The sequence below is a fragment of the Cokeromyces recurvatus genome (assembly GCF_025118155.1).
Source record: "Cokeromyces recurvatus strain NRRL 2243 chromosome Unknown BX663scaffold_5, whole genome shotgun sequence".
Classification (NCBI taxonomy): Eukaryota; Fungi; Mucoromycota; class Mucoromycetes; order Mucorales; family Mucoraceae; genus Cokeromyces; species Cokeromyces recurvatus.
In genome coordinates, this window is record NW_026251391.1 from 246,357 (window position 1) to 260,435 (window position 14,079).

Genomic DNA, 14,079 nt, shown 5'->3' on the forward strand with positions numbered 1-14,079 from the left:
ATAAAGATTACCCCCTTTTGTTTTTTTTATACTGCTTCAGCTTTTTTGTCAAAAGCACTTTCGACATCATTCTTTGCAGAATTCTTGGCATCACCACCACTACCAAGAGATTCACCATAACGAACATTCTTGAAAAAGAGGGTTAGAATAAAACCAACACCAGCAGCAGCAATAGGGAGAATAAAAACTTTGTGAAGAGCTTGAGAGTATGCATGAATGACAGGTTTTTGAATCTCTAAAGGCATTTCACGAATATACAAAAAGTTACGAAGGGCACCATATTTGTTGGCTATAGCTAATACCTCAAGAGGCAATTTTGCAAACTCATCTGTGAGGAAAGTCTTATACAACACTTGATAGATTGCTATACCAACAGAGGAGGCAAGCATCATGAAAAAGTTGTTAGAACTAGTAGCGACTGCAATATCTTTTAATTCGACACATGATTGTACAGTTAATATGGCATTTTGTTGAGAAAGGCCAAAGGAGAAGCCACAGAAAGCAAGATAGCCGGCCTGCTGACCCCATGTACTACTTTCATTTACAGTATAAAAAAGACCATAACCTAATAAGTTACAAGCTGAACCGATAATAAGGTAATATTTTGTGCTAGGAAATTTTCTTAAAAGGATACTACAACCTACTGAACCACCAATAAGACAAACCATAAAGGGAATCAGACGAAGACCTGATTCAGTACTATTTGCACCAAATACAGACTGGAAATAGATGGGACCAAAATAAAGTGTGCCGGTAAATGTTAAACCTAAAGTCAACATATAGCCGTAAACCATGGTAACAGGTGGATTCAGTAAAACTTTAGCAGGCAGAAGCGGTTCCTTGGCTAACCAACCTTCAGATATAATTAAACCAATTAAACTAACACCAGCTCCAACAAATGGGCCAATTGAATGAGCATCCGACCAGCTATATACATATATACATACATACAACGTTAGAATAATTATATATGTATATATATATATGAAATCCTTACCCATAGGAAGCGCCCCAATTAAGAGCTAAAAGTAAACAAACAATAAACCCTATAGAGAAAACAGAACCTAACCAGTCAATACGCTTTATTTTATCTTTAAGTGAGGTTTCTTTAGTATTTTGTGTTTCATTTAAATAGAAGAATATGATTATAAATGCAATCGCGGCAAGAATAACATTTAACCAGAAATCCCAATGCCAAGAAGCATGATCGACAAAAGCGCCACCTAAAAATAAAAGTTAGCAACAAGCTCCGACTATAGTGGGATCAAGGGGTTCTTTTTTTTTTTTTTTTTTTTTTTTTTTTTTATTACCGAGGAGAGGGCCTACAACACTGGCAATACCATAAACAACAGCAAGCATAGATTGAAAACGAGGACGAAGATTGACAGGACAAACATCAGTTACAAGAATATAAGCCATCGACATTACGCCACCACCACCAAAACCTTGAATAGTACGTCCAGCAATTAACATGCTGATATTCTTGGATAAGGCATTAATTAAAGAACCTATGAAGAAAAACACGATACCAAACATAAAAACCGCTTTTCTACAAATATAGAAAGCATTTTTTTTTTTTTTTTTTTTTTTTTTTTTTTTTTTTTTTAGAAAAAAGGAAATATTATACAGAATATATTAACTAAATATATCCTAAATTGTATATGTATGCAAATAATGTATACCTTCCAAAAATGTCTGAAAACTATATAGATTTATATTTGATTAGTCATTATTTTATATCAATTTGCAAAACTTACTTTGCCCGATAATGGTTGAAATGAATTCACAGCTACAAGATAAGATGTAGCAATCCAAGTTTGTTGTTCAAGTGCATTTAAATCTGTAGCAATAATACTCATAGCGGGAGCAACGACAGTAGAATTTAAAGACATCATGAACATAGCAAAAATGATACCAATAATGACAATTGTGAATTTAATTAATTCTGCCCTTGTCTTGAAATTTGGCTCATTTGCTGAGGCTTCTTTTTTACTGCAATCCACTGTAGGCTCACTATCCTCAGAAGGGACTCTATTATTATATAATTCTTCAATTGACTTGTTTGAAGTCATAGTATCATTATATTGTTCATCAGTTTCTATTGTAGTAGTTGTAGTAATATTCTTGTCGTTAGTGTTGTTTACTATTCTCATAGTAAAAAAAAAAAAAGGATGTAATAAAATTAAAATAAAATAAGAAGAATAAAGGATATTTATAATAAACTGATCTGATCAGCTTCTATATATTTATATTTGAAAACAAAAGTTATAAATGAAAAAGAGAATACTAATGTAGTACCGGTTGAAGTTGTCGCCGAGTAGGATTAATTCGTGATTGGTGGAATATATGATGTGCAACCCAAATTCGGATCTTTTATTCTGCCCTGTACGAGAAGTAAACATTCTATTTTTATTAGACATAATTATGATTCAATATAGAATGAAGCCTTTTTTTCATTTTCATTTTTTTTTATTTTTTTTGTTTTTTTTTAAAAGAAAAAAAAAACAATTCGTTACTGTAGATCATACTGTTTTTTTTTTTACTAGACAAATTAAAATTAAAATTCAGACGACTTTATTTTTTGGATGGTGCGGGACTACTATAGACACAAGAAGTAAAATATATTATTTGAAGAATGGAATAATATCTATTAAAATAAAATATAATAAACTTTTAGTGGATACACAAAAGCGCTGTATTTATAAAGACATTCAGCAAAAATCAACTCGGTAATTATTGTCAAAATAAAAACGCTTTTTTTTTTTTTTTTTTTTTTTTTTTTTTTTTTTTTTTTTTTTTTTTTTTTTTTTTTTTTACTAATGATAAAAATTTTCAATACGCGTCTTATACATAATAATTGCACAGCGATCAGTTTTCAACCAGTATGAGCTTATTGGTTTTACAAAGTTGATCAGTGGAAGCTATATTTTGGTTAGGATAAGTTATATAAATAATTGAGAAATAAAAGATAATAGTTTATAAGAGCAAACTACTAAACTTTTTGTTAATTATAGGTGTAAAGGAAGAGTCAGGATTTGAACACATAGTTTTAAATGCGTAAAGGTAAAAAAAAAAAAAAAAAAAAAAAAAAAAAAAAAAAAAAAACTCTCCCTCTAATTATTGCATGTTTTATTAAAGGATTCGTAGAGATTTTAGCAACTCGGCAGTATTACCAAGCGTATGTGGTGATACATTATTAACTTTGTTGTATACACTTGATTCTATAATAGTAATATACAGGACATTGAGCTTGATTGTCTACCCAATACTATCAGCAAGTTTAGTACAATTAATATTTGACACTTCATGATTGATTTGTTTGATTCGGACTGCTTTTCCATTCAGGATAACCGATGTATGACCAAGTGCATTACCAAACGTTTTGAAAATGAGGATGAAAATTTCGGCAAAGATTTTTTGTTCATCCCTATGATGGTAGCATCTGCTTTTGATCCGCAAAACAACAAAGAAAGAGAATATAAAAACAAAAGACAGGAGTTTGTGAAAACTATATATATAGTTTATTAAAGAGGAAGATTTGATAATACAAGAATGAAGAAGGTTATTTTTACAAAATAAATAATATAATATTGTCAACAAGCAAGGACTAATGTGATAAAGAACTGTGTAAAAATTGTTATTCCTAGATGAGCTGTGAAACTGTTACTTAAAAATAAAATTATTTGTTATTATTCCTGGTAGTAGAAGGATAAGTAGTTATAACCAACAATGCCAATTATTCATATCATTCTCATATGATATACTATTACATAATATAATTGTTATTATAAATGCTCAATGACAATATAGTTAAAACCGAGTATAGAATGAACATTATGCTATCAAGTATAATAGACTAGTTTTATTATATGAACCACAACTTCTTTAATTATATAATAAACAATAGCGCTATTTCTTGTTATAACTTTGATATAAAGGCAGCTACAGTCATAACAATATGTTCTTCTACAGCAAGTGTTCCTGAAACCAGTTAGTGGGTTATCAAGTATATATTCGTATATAAATATATATTTTAAAACATCTTGATAATAAGAAACAACTCTGCGATGATCTTTAAACTTGTCAAAAATAAGATAAAGTAAATATTCATAGCAGATGACTTGTTAGTGCTTATTTATTTATATGTATTTTAGTTTTTATATATTTATCGAAGGCTGTTAAAGACAGAAGGATAATGTTCTGTGTTGACAGCAGTTTGTATCAATTCAAATTACTTGGTTAAACGATATCATATTTAAACAAATTATCACTCAATAATTTGTCACTACTTTGATTTTAAACTAAACAAATTGAAACTTAATATGTTACCACAGCCATAAATTCAGAACTCGCAACCCTTTTTTTTTTTTTGGTTTATTAAAAGGGAAAAATAAGATCTCCAAAAATAGAATCAGAACAATGCGAAAGGTAAGGAAAAAACATTTCTCCGTCTTTTTTTTTTTTTTTTTTTTTTTTTTTTTTTTTTTTTTTTTTTTATAAATGGAAAGAAGTAACGTTCCTTGCCACTTTTGTCACAAAAAAAAAGCATACATATATGACCTCAACGTGCACGAGATGATATTAAATACATTAAATTTTCCTGGGTCGGATCGAATAATTGCACATGAATGAAGAAAAAATTAGAAAAAAAAAAAAAAAAACTATACGTAGTTAATCAGATACTGGCTATTCAAAGATAATCCAAAAACTATTTCTAACTATCCTCTCATTTTATTGTTAAAGAGTATTAATATATAAATTCAAATATCATTATTTAAGGTGCGTTTCGCTGAGTCACTATGGAAATAACTAAAAGTACCTCTCAAAGCTTAGTTCCTGATATACACAGCATCTATTCAATGCGATAGATGCTTGTACAAATTATTTTTATCCTTGTTAATAAAAAATGTTCAAATATAGATTGATATAGTTAAATACTGCTTTGATAATTATTGTTCTAATACATATTGATCTAGGAATACTTGTAAACAACTAATATGATGAGTCTTGATATTAATTAAAGAAGGCTGCTATGTATATTTATTAGCGAGTCTATATATGAATCAATAAATTTAGACATGAGGGCTAGATCACGTAAATGTATGAATGATATACATTTAAAGTGAAGATAAACAATATATAAGGGAAACAAGAAGAAGAAGAAGAAAACCAATATGAACAATCAAAAAAGAAAAAGAATGTATAACAGACAAAATATTGGTATCGCATATCAACCTGTTGAGCAAAAGTAGTTATCATTATGATAAAATACATTAATTAATATTTAAACAATAGGAAAACTTATAGCAGTCGATTTAATGATGACAAGCAAAGAAAAATGCCCTTGGTGATCTTTGGAGAGCAAGTTTGAGGATATCGACATGGATCATCTTCTGGATATTAATGAATTTGAAACTTTTTCACGAGTATTTAAATAAATATATGTTTATCAGATTCTTTATATTAAATCAATATTTATATATCTTGGGTTTGTAATACTTGTAAAGTAAGAGATCTAAGGACTTTTTGCTGAACAAGGCTGAACTGCCATTCATCAAACATTAACTTGTAACGGTTAGAATAGACGCATATTAGCAAATTACAAATGCCACAAACAATTGAAGTCCCTCTTCCTTCCTTCCTTCCTTCCAAGAAAAAACTTTCTATTATGATGTCTGTCTTTCCAAGATTTATAAGTTGACTCTCAATATGGTCTATATTACATTAGATGAATTATCTGGCTTACAACTCCATTCCTCCACCTTTTCATAATCCTAATACTTTATTTCTTTTTATAACCTTTTATTTTTTGCCTTTTGTCCTAAAAGAGGTTTAGTTATTTTTTTATATCATTGTTTTTTGAACTGCCTAAAAAAATTCAGTAATTGTCTTAATCGTATATGCACTACTTTTCATAATTTACCAATATTTTATCAATGTCTTTTTTTTTTTTTGTCTAACAATAACAGGTTCTTTTCCCTTTTTCTTTTTTTACTATTAGAGTATAATAATATGGTATTGTATCATCTTCTTTTTTATTATTATTTATTTATATACGTTATTGTTCAAACTTCGCAATTTTATGATGAGAAAAAAAAAACAAATATAACAATAGCGAAAATTAAAACAAAAATATCCTTTTTAAATTAATTTTATGCGTACAAATCATCATCGCCACCTTCTTGACCAAAACCACTTTCTCCGCTGACACCATCCATAGCCTGAGCACCAGTATTAGATGATGAACTATCGGGGAATTTGAAGGAGCCAAAGCCACGTTGTTGTTGAAGGTTTTGAGCAAAGACTTCATAACGACGAATATCACTATCACTAACTGAACGACGAGCAAAACGCATAGCTTCTTCAAAGTGAGCACTATTTATTATAATTTCATATTAGTATTTCATTATTAAATTCAGAGTTTTTTTTTCTTTCCTTAACTTACCGGGTAATATAAGCAACACTTTCACTTTCATCATCTTCTTCCATACCAACATCTTCACCAGCTTCTTCCTTAGCCTTACGCTCTCTTTCTCTAGCAATATCTCTTTCAATATCTTCACGAATAGCAAGTTTAGCAGCGCGTTGACAGATTTCAGCAAGATCAGCACCAGAGAAGCCTTGAGTATGTTTAGCAAGAACTCTCAAATCAACATCAGGAGCAATGGGGGATTTACGTAATTGTGCTTCCAAAATAGAAACACGAGAATTCTCATCAGGAAGAGGAATGTAGATAAGTTGATCAAGACGACCGGGACGTAACAAGGCAGGATCAATTTGATCAGGTCTGTTAGTAGCACCAATGACGAAAACATTCTTCTTTGCATTCATACCATCCATTTCAGTCAAAATTTGGTTAAGTACACGATCACCAGCTCCTCCAGCATCACCTGCACTACTACCACGAGCCTTGGCGATAGAATCTAATTCATCAAAGAACATAACACAAGGAGCAGCAGCACGGGCCTTATCAAAGACATCTCGAACATTGGCTTCAGATTCACCAAACCACATAGTCAAGAGTTCAGGGCCCTTAATAGAAATAAAATTGGCTTGACATTCATTAGCAATAGCCTTTGCTAGCAAAGTCTTACCAGTACCAGGAGGACCGTAGAACAAGACACCTTTAGAAGGACTCATGCCAAATTTCAAGAATTTCTCAGGATGTTCAACAGGATATTGAACAGTTTCTTGTAATTCTTGCTTGACATTTTCAAGACCACCAATATCACTCCATTTAGTAGTAGGTACTTCAACAACAGTTTCACGAAGAGCAGAAGGATTAGAAACACCCAAAGCATAACGGAAGTTATCCATAGTCACAGCCAAAGAATCTAAAACTTCAGTGTCAATTGTTTCTTCTTCCAAGTCAATAAGATCCATCTTTTCACGAATTTGTTGCATAGCAGCTTCAGAGCAAAGAGAGGCAACATCAGCACCAACATAACCATGAGTTTCAGAAGCAATTTGTTCTAAATCAACATCATCATCCAACTTCATGTTCTTGGTATGAATTCGAAGAATTTCAAGACGACCAGTTGGGTCAGGAATACCAATATCAACTTCACGATCAAAACGACCGAAACGTCGAAGTGCAGGATCAATAGAGTTAGGTCTGTTGGTAGCAGCAATAACAACAACATTTGAACGGGCTTTCATACCATCCATTAGGGTAAGTAGTTGAGAGACAACACGGCGTTCAACTTCACCATTTGTCTATTAAAAGTGAAAAAAGTTATTTTTTTTTCTCTGTCTTCTTATCATAAGTAATATGTATATAGCATTCAAATATCATACCTTTTCACGCTTAGGTGCAATAGCATCAATTTCATCAATAAAGATAATAGCAGGGGCATTCTTTTCAGCTTCCTCAAATGCCTTACGAAGATTGCTTTCAGATTCACCAGCCATCTTAGACATGATCTCAGGACCATTAATCAAAAAGAAGAAAGCACCAGTTTCATTAGCAACAGCACGAGCAATCAATGTCTTACCAGTACCGGGTGGACCAAACATAAGAATACCACGAGGAGGTTTAATACCAATTGACTTGAACAATTGGGGATGACGAAGAGGTAATTCAACTAATTCACGAATTTGAGCCATTTGTTTACGACAACCACCAATATCATCATAACCAACCTCATTCAAACTTTGCTCCTCATCCTCACGTTTAATAGGATCACCTTCGCAATGAATGACAGTGTCTTGTGCAACCTTTATAGAATACAATATTAATATATGCATATCTTAACACTATAACACAATTCAACTTACAATACAATATGGTTCAGGATCAGTCTCAACCACCTTAAACTCAACAGCTCTCATACCGCCACGAACAAGGAAAGTATCGCCCTTGCGAACAGGTCGATATGCTTCCAAGAAATAAGGTTTTAAGAAAGTTTCGAAAAGATTACCAGTTAAACCTTCCACTGTATCATCAATTGGTAAAACGTGAATACGTTTACCATACTTGATATCAGGACAAGGATGTAAGGTAAGAACATCACCAAGACGAACACGCAAATTATTACGAACGACTGCGGATAAAAAAGAAGAAAGATAAGTACGTATGGAACATATTATATAATAACACTACATTTTTTTTTTTTTTTTTTTTTTTTTACCTTTATTGATCTTAGCTTTGTTATCTTCCATATCATCATCAGCTAAAACAATAAGAACGGTGTCTCTTCTCTTCTTTCCTTTTACGATGACAGTATCACCTCTGAAAAGTTGCAAACGTTCCATAGTAGCAGTTGAAAGTGTAATGACAGAATTATCATCATTAGTAGCGTCATCAACCATCAATTTATTAGGTGCAGCCTTGCGACGTAAAATAGCGGTGGCAGGATCGTGATTAGGATCAACATTAGTTTCTTCAATACCGGAATTAGGTCTAATAGTTAATCAACGTATTACACACACAATATGAGCATATAAAATGTCAGTTTTCTTTTTCTCACATTTTTATATGGTATACTTACAAAAGCTTGTTTTTATTATCACCTGTCATATTTGTATATTTATATGAATATATGTATATATATTTTAAAGAATTCCAAAAAAAAAAAGAAGAAGAAAGAAATATCAACTGGAGTTGTTTTCAAATAGATTTCACTGCAACACGTAATTCAGCTTCGGACGCGCATTAAATAAATTAATTTAGATTACGTCATCATTCTTTTTGTATTATCCAATTATGTAACGATTTAGCTTTTACCGAATTTTGTAGAATAACAAATTTTTTAATGCTGAAAAACAAAAAAAATTCTAGAAAATTATACGTGATTTTTAAAAAAATTATGCGTTTAAACTTTGATATTTCTTTATACCAACTGATTGATTTAATACAGCGTAGTATAACTATTGAGCTATCGACACTATTTTTAGATTTATCTTTCATTTAAAGGCTACAAATATATTAGATCTAATGTATACACTTCCCCATTTTTTTTTTTAATATTTTCCTTTGTGTCCAAAAGGGCTTCTTTCATGCTTTATACATATTGAACTGAGCCATATCGAATTAAATTGCATTTACTTTGATGTATAATTAGTAGCAAAAGTTATTTACATGACATTACTTGGACTGCTTTACTTTATTATCAAATAAACGGTAATTAACCCTGATTATATCTTAGTTTGACGATCATTATAAAAACTTATTTGATGCCAAATCGTGACATAGATTCAAATGAAAGCATGAAGATGCTAAAGAGATATCAGAAGACGAAATGAATGTTGAGTATATCGTTAGCACTTGATACAGCAGTTGGTTTCTATACATAACTTAACAACTTCATTTTGAAGTTGACAAAGAAAGAAGACAGTCTCGAAACGTCTGGTTTAGGTCCTGTTTACTAATATCCCCACCCTTAATATGTTGATTCTAATTTCTATCTCTTTATATTATTTATTAAAAAAAAAAGACTATTTCTTCATTTCATTGTATCAAAACATTGAGTATTCATTTCTACATTAGTTTTTACTTGCTAGTATTTGAAGCATTATTCTTAAAGATGGTTTATTTATATCACTTCCATAGCATGCTATATTTTAAAACTGGAGGTAAAGAAAATACTTTGAAGATAAAAAGCTCCAAAAACGAAAAGATATATCTAGTTATATCATCCTCAACTAGAATAAGCATAATATTTTATCATCATTTTCCCATTTATGATCTTTGTAAGGCACTCTTTTTTTTTTTATTATTATTATTCATGCTCAATCACTTTGTAAAATAATGTTCTAAAGTTTCACGATCTGCTTCAAGAAGCCATTGATATGTTTCATTTTGAAGCAAAGTAACAGCATCAGCACCAATTCCACCAACAGAAGTTTGATAACAGTCAAAGCCTTCATTTCTTAGTTTTAACATAACTTCGTTTATTAAACTTTGAGAGACTGAGTCCCGAATGAAAGTTACAGAACAGCCACCACCACCAGCGCCTGTCAATTTTGTCTTGAGACCAAACTGAGCAGTGATTTCTCTTACTTTTTCTAAACTAGGATGACTTACACCAAGACCATCAAGTAAACAATGGTTTAACGTAACCAAATCTTCCAGTTGATCCATCAATCCTTCCTTTGTTAATTCTCCCTTTTTTAATTGTTTGAATGCATCACGACAGTGAATAGCAATCTGGTGCATAGAATCTAGCATAGGTTCAATAACTTCAGGATACTTCTTTCTCTTTTCTCCTACACCAGCAACTAATGCATTTGTGGATCGAGGTACTTTTGTATTAGTTAGCAATAAACGCAAAGAATAAAATCCTTCGAGGGTAGTAAAACCTTGTCCACGCATAAACGTTTTGGCGCCCCCAAAGGTAGCTACTGCATTATCGACACCACTTGGATTACCATGTATTACTTCCTCTGCCTTAAATGCATACCTATTGATCAAATCAAGATAACTGGCTGTGTCATTAGATTTACTGGTATTGAAATCGACAGGAATCATTTTATTAAGGATTAATAAAGCTGTAACAATCGCGACTGAAAAGCTTGCTGAACTACCTAAACCAGCACCAACGGGTAAAAAGGAACGAACACATACTGTGAAACCGTGTGTTAATGGTTCCTTAGCTTTTGATTCAAGAATTATCAAAAGATATAAAAACGCTGTAAGGGCTTGAGTTTTAGCATCTGTTTCCTTTCCTGAAAAACCAGATAATTGGTCTATTTTTTCACGAAGTTCTATTGGCATATTATTGGGATGACGGGTATCTATATATACATGCATATATAATATTTTTTTTTAAAAAAAAAGAGAAAGGATTAAATTATGTATATTGAAAAAATAAAATAAAATATCATAATAGATTTTACCTGAATCAGGATAATTGTATCTAAAAGGGAATTCATTTAAAGTCCATGCCTTATTTATATTAACATCAGGTAAAATAAGTTGAACTACATTGTCTTTTCTTTTTTCAAGATAGAGATAAGAACGGAGACCAAGAGATGCAGCTACTGCAGTCTAAAATAATTTCTTTTCTTTGTTAGCATCTCATCTATATACGTATACATGCATATATATGTGTATTTTCATTTTATTCTTTTGTTGTATCTATATATCTATTCCAACCTTTTGATATACAACAGAGTGCTCGCCAAATAAAATCACTTTTCCGGGAGCAGAAACAAGTATTCGTTCATTCATCTCTGTTACTGTCATCACAATAAGTTAAAGATTAGCAAAAAAAAAAAAAAAAAAAAAAGTAGGAGAACATGATTTTGGAAGATTAACCAAAATTTCCAATAATTTAAACTCAGACAAATCTGTTGTGACCGTTACAGAGGGTGGATAGTAAAAAAAATTTTTGTCTACATAACTTACTGATTTCTCTTTCTTTTTCATTTATACTAAAAATGTCTGCTGTTGCTGTATGTATATTTATAACAATAATCAATTCACTATATATTTATCATTTATCATTTAAAAATTATAGGCTAAGTCTGCCGCTAAGCCCGGTTTGGAAGAACAAGTTGAAGCCAAGTAGGTTCTTTTTTTTTTTTTCTTTTTTCTCCCAAGAAAAAATATTTTAGAAGGTTACTTATTTTATTTTGTTTATCTTTAAAAATAGGATCCACCGCATTCGTATCACCTTGACTTCTCGCAACGTCAAGAACCTCGAAAAGGTTTCTTCTGACCTTATCCAACGTGCCAAGGACAAGCAGCTCAAGGTCAAGGGTCCCGTTCGTCTCCCTACCAAGGTTCTCCGTATCACCACCCGTAAGTCTCCTTGTGGTAACGGTTCTGAGACCTTTGATCGTTTCGAGATGAGAATCCACAAACGTTTGATCGATTTGCATTCTCCCTCTGAAATTGTTAAGCAAATCACCTCCATCTCCATCGAACCCGGAGTTGAAGTTGAAGTTACCATTGCTTAAGTTGGTTTTTTCTTTAGTTAACTCATAGAATAAACAAACAAACAAACCAAAAAAAAAAAACTACACCTGTTGTTTTTTGATTTTTTTTTTCTTTAATATGTATGTAATGTGTATGTTGTGTATTATGAGTGTTAGAAAAAGGGGTAAACTTGAGTTGATAAAATTTTATGTGGCTTAGCTCATTGTTGTATAATCTGCTTGTAAAAGTTATTCAGTTAAAATAAACCACCTAAAAAAATAAATTTTAGGCCAATTACAAGTTGTTTTGATACGTGACATCAAAAATTCGAAATGACATTCACATACTATTAGAGGATTATTGAACCTCTTGCGACTATCTGAAGCCATAAAGATAAACTATATTTACTATAGTGATCATACTTTTATTTACCACTGTCCTTCCAAAGTAAACAGTCTACTTGCATCATAATAAGGTATTTGGAGGCGTTTATATTTCCGCTCTCCTCCGCTGTCATAGTGTATTACAGACAGGCTTTACAACAATTAAGGACATCCCAACTACTAGTTCTTTTAGTCATCTCTATCATTCTTATTAAAACACTGAATTCGTATCTGTGATGTTCAATACGAATTTGTCGGTTTCGTGATTACATTGCCTAATTACTTACTCTCTTTTTAGTGCTCAAAAGAAAAACCCCACATACCTCACAGTTATTTTCCTTAAATATTGGCCAAGTCTTTGCCAAATTTCCCTATTTCAAAAAGTTTTGAGATTTAGTCTTTGACTTTCTTTTTTATAGTGTACTACAGTTCACTATTTCAACAAAGACTAGTTACTATAAATTAAAGATTAGCAGTATTTTACTAATAATTTACTCGATATTTTGAGTGCTCTTTGTCTATCCTAGTTCAAAAAAAAAAGGGAGTAGACTTTTAGTCATAGTTGAATTTTAGAAATTGAATAAAGCAGTGAGATGGCAAAAGACATAAGAAATAGAGTAGATATTAGTAGTCAAAGTTTGACATTTTTACTGGAAGGAATTGCGTTTTCGATTATCATAATATCATTTTGTTTTGTGTACGCTGTTTGTATGTGTATGTATGTATGTGTGTAAGATTTAATATTGAGTTGAGCTAGTTAATTGGTAGTGTCCGTTTGTTGAGCAAGGCCTATTGTTGAATATAGAGTTCTAAACTAATAATAAGATAGATAGATAGATGTATGTATCTTTTTTTTTTTAACAACAACCATTGGATTTAAGCATTAAAAGTATGTAATTGATAAATACCTAGCTTATAAATCGTATATTCCCTTAGCTTTATTTTTTATTTAATCAAGTAATCTCTATTTAGACATTTCGATAATAGCAGTAGCCATTTTTCATATATGCATCATTAAGCTTCACCTGAAATTTGGAGTAGTACTCTATTATCAAATCATTGTTTAAAAATCCCAGCTGGTATCGTCGCCTTCAGCATGTGATGGGATACAATAATAATTATATTGGCATAAAAGGGAAACTTCCTGGTATAACGACATGCTATAATGATTCTGCTCTTCAAAATAAGGTTGCCCTCTTTTTTTTTTTTTTTCTTTTTTAGCACAACAGTTGAATGAAATCTTTCCTGTATATGCCTACTAGTAACCTAACTAAGACTTAATTTAAGGATTTTGACCTTATTTATAACATTGTAAGAAAATAACCATGGTCATAA

General features: G+C 31.3%; 4 protein-coding genes across 4 annotated transcripts; 1 reads left to right on the forward strand and 3 right to left on the reverse strand.

Moving 5' to 3' along the window:
* Window positions 1-26: 26 nt before the first annotated feature.
* BX663DRAFT_529671 (major facilitator superfamily domain-containing protein) lies at window positions 27-1,901 on the reverse strand (the record flags this gene model as incomplete). The annotated part of the gene is made up of 5 exons (XM_051530262.1): window positions 27-927; window positions 998-1,223; window positions 1,311-1,549; window positions 1,683-1,702; window positions 1,758-1,901. 5 exons carry the CDS (start codon window positions 1,899-1,901, stop codon window positions 27-29), a joined length of 1,530 nt encoding a protein of 509 aa, XP_051385438.1.
* Window positions 1,902-6,011: 4,110 nt separating this feature from the next.
* On the reverse strand, window positions 6,012-9,110 carry BX663DRAFT_499771 (transitional endoplasmic reticulum ATPase). Its single transcript, XM_051526230.1, has 6 exons — window positions 8,991-9,110; window positions 8,631-8,902; window positions 8,278-8,543; window positions 7,798-8,217; window positions 6,446-7,716; window positions 6,012-6,375 (listed from the first exon to the last, which is right to left on the reverse strand). The coding sequence occupies exons 1-6, from the start codon at window positions 9,017-9,019 to the stop codon at window positions 6,153-6,155; spliced, it is 2,481 nt and encodes an 826-aa protein (XP_051385439.1). The 5' UTR covers window positions 9,020-9,110; the 3' UTR covers window positions 6,012-6,152.
* Window positions 9,111-10,137: 1,027 nt separating this feature from the next.
* On the reverse strand, window positions 10,138-11,696 carry BX663DRAFT_499776 (mevalonate kinase-like protein). Its single transcript, XM_051526231.1, has 3 exons — window positions 11,597-11,696; window positions 11,338-11,488; window positions 10,138-11,235 (listed from the first exon to the last, which is right to left on the reverse strand). Exons 1-3 carry the CDS (start codon window positions 11,684-11,686, stop codon window positions 10,235-10,237), a joined length of 1,242 nt encoding a protein of 413 aa, XP_051385440.1. The 5' UTR covers window positions 11,687-11,696; the 3' UTR covers window positions 10,138-10,234.
* Window positions 11,697-11,880: 184 nt separating this feature from the next.
* BX663DRAFT_483973 (40S ribosomal protein S20) lies at window positions 11,881-12,402 on the forward strand (the record flags this gene model as incomplete). Its single annotated transcript, XM_051524528.1, has 3 exons — window positions 11,881-11,895; window positions 11,961-12,007; window positions 12,096-12,402. 3 exons carry the CDS (start codon window positions 11,881-11,883, stop codon window positions 12,400-12,402), a joined length of 369 nt encoding a protein of 122 aa, XP_051385441.1.
* Between the last annotated feature and the right edge of the window lie 1,677 nt (window positions 12,403-14,079).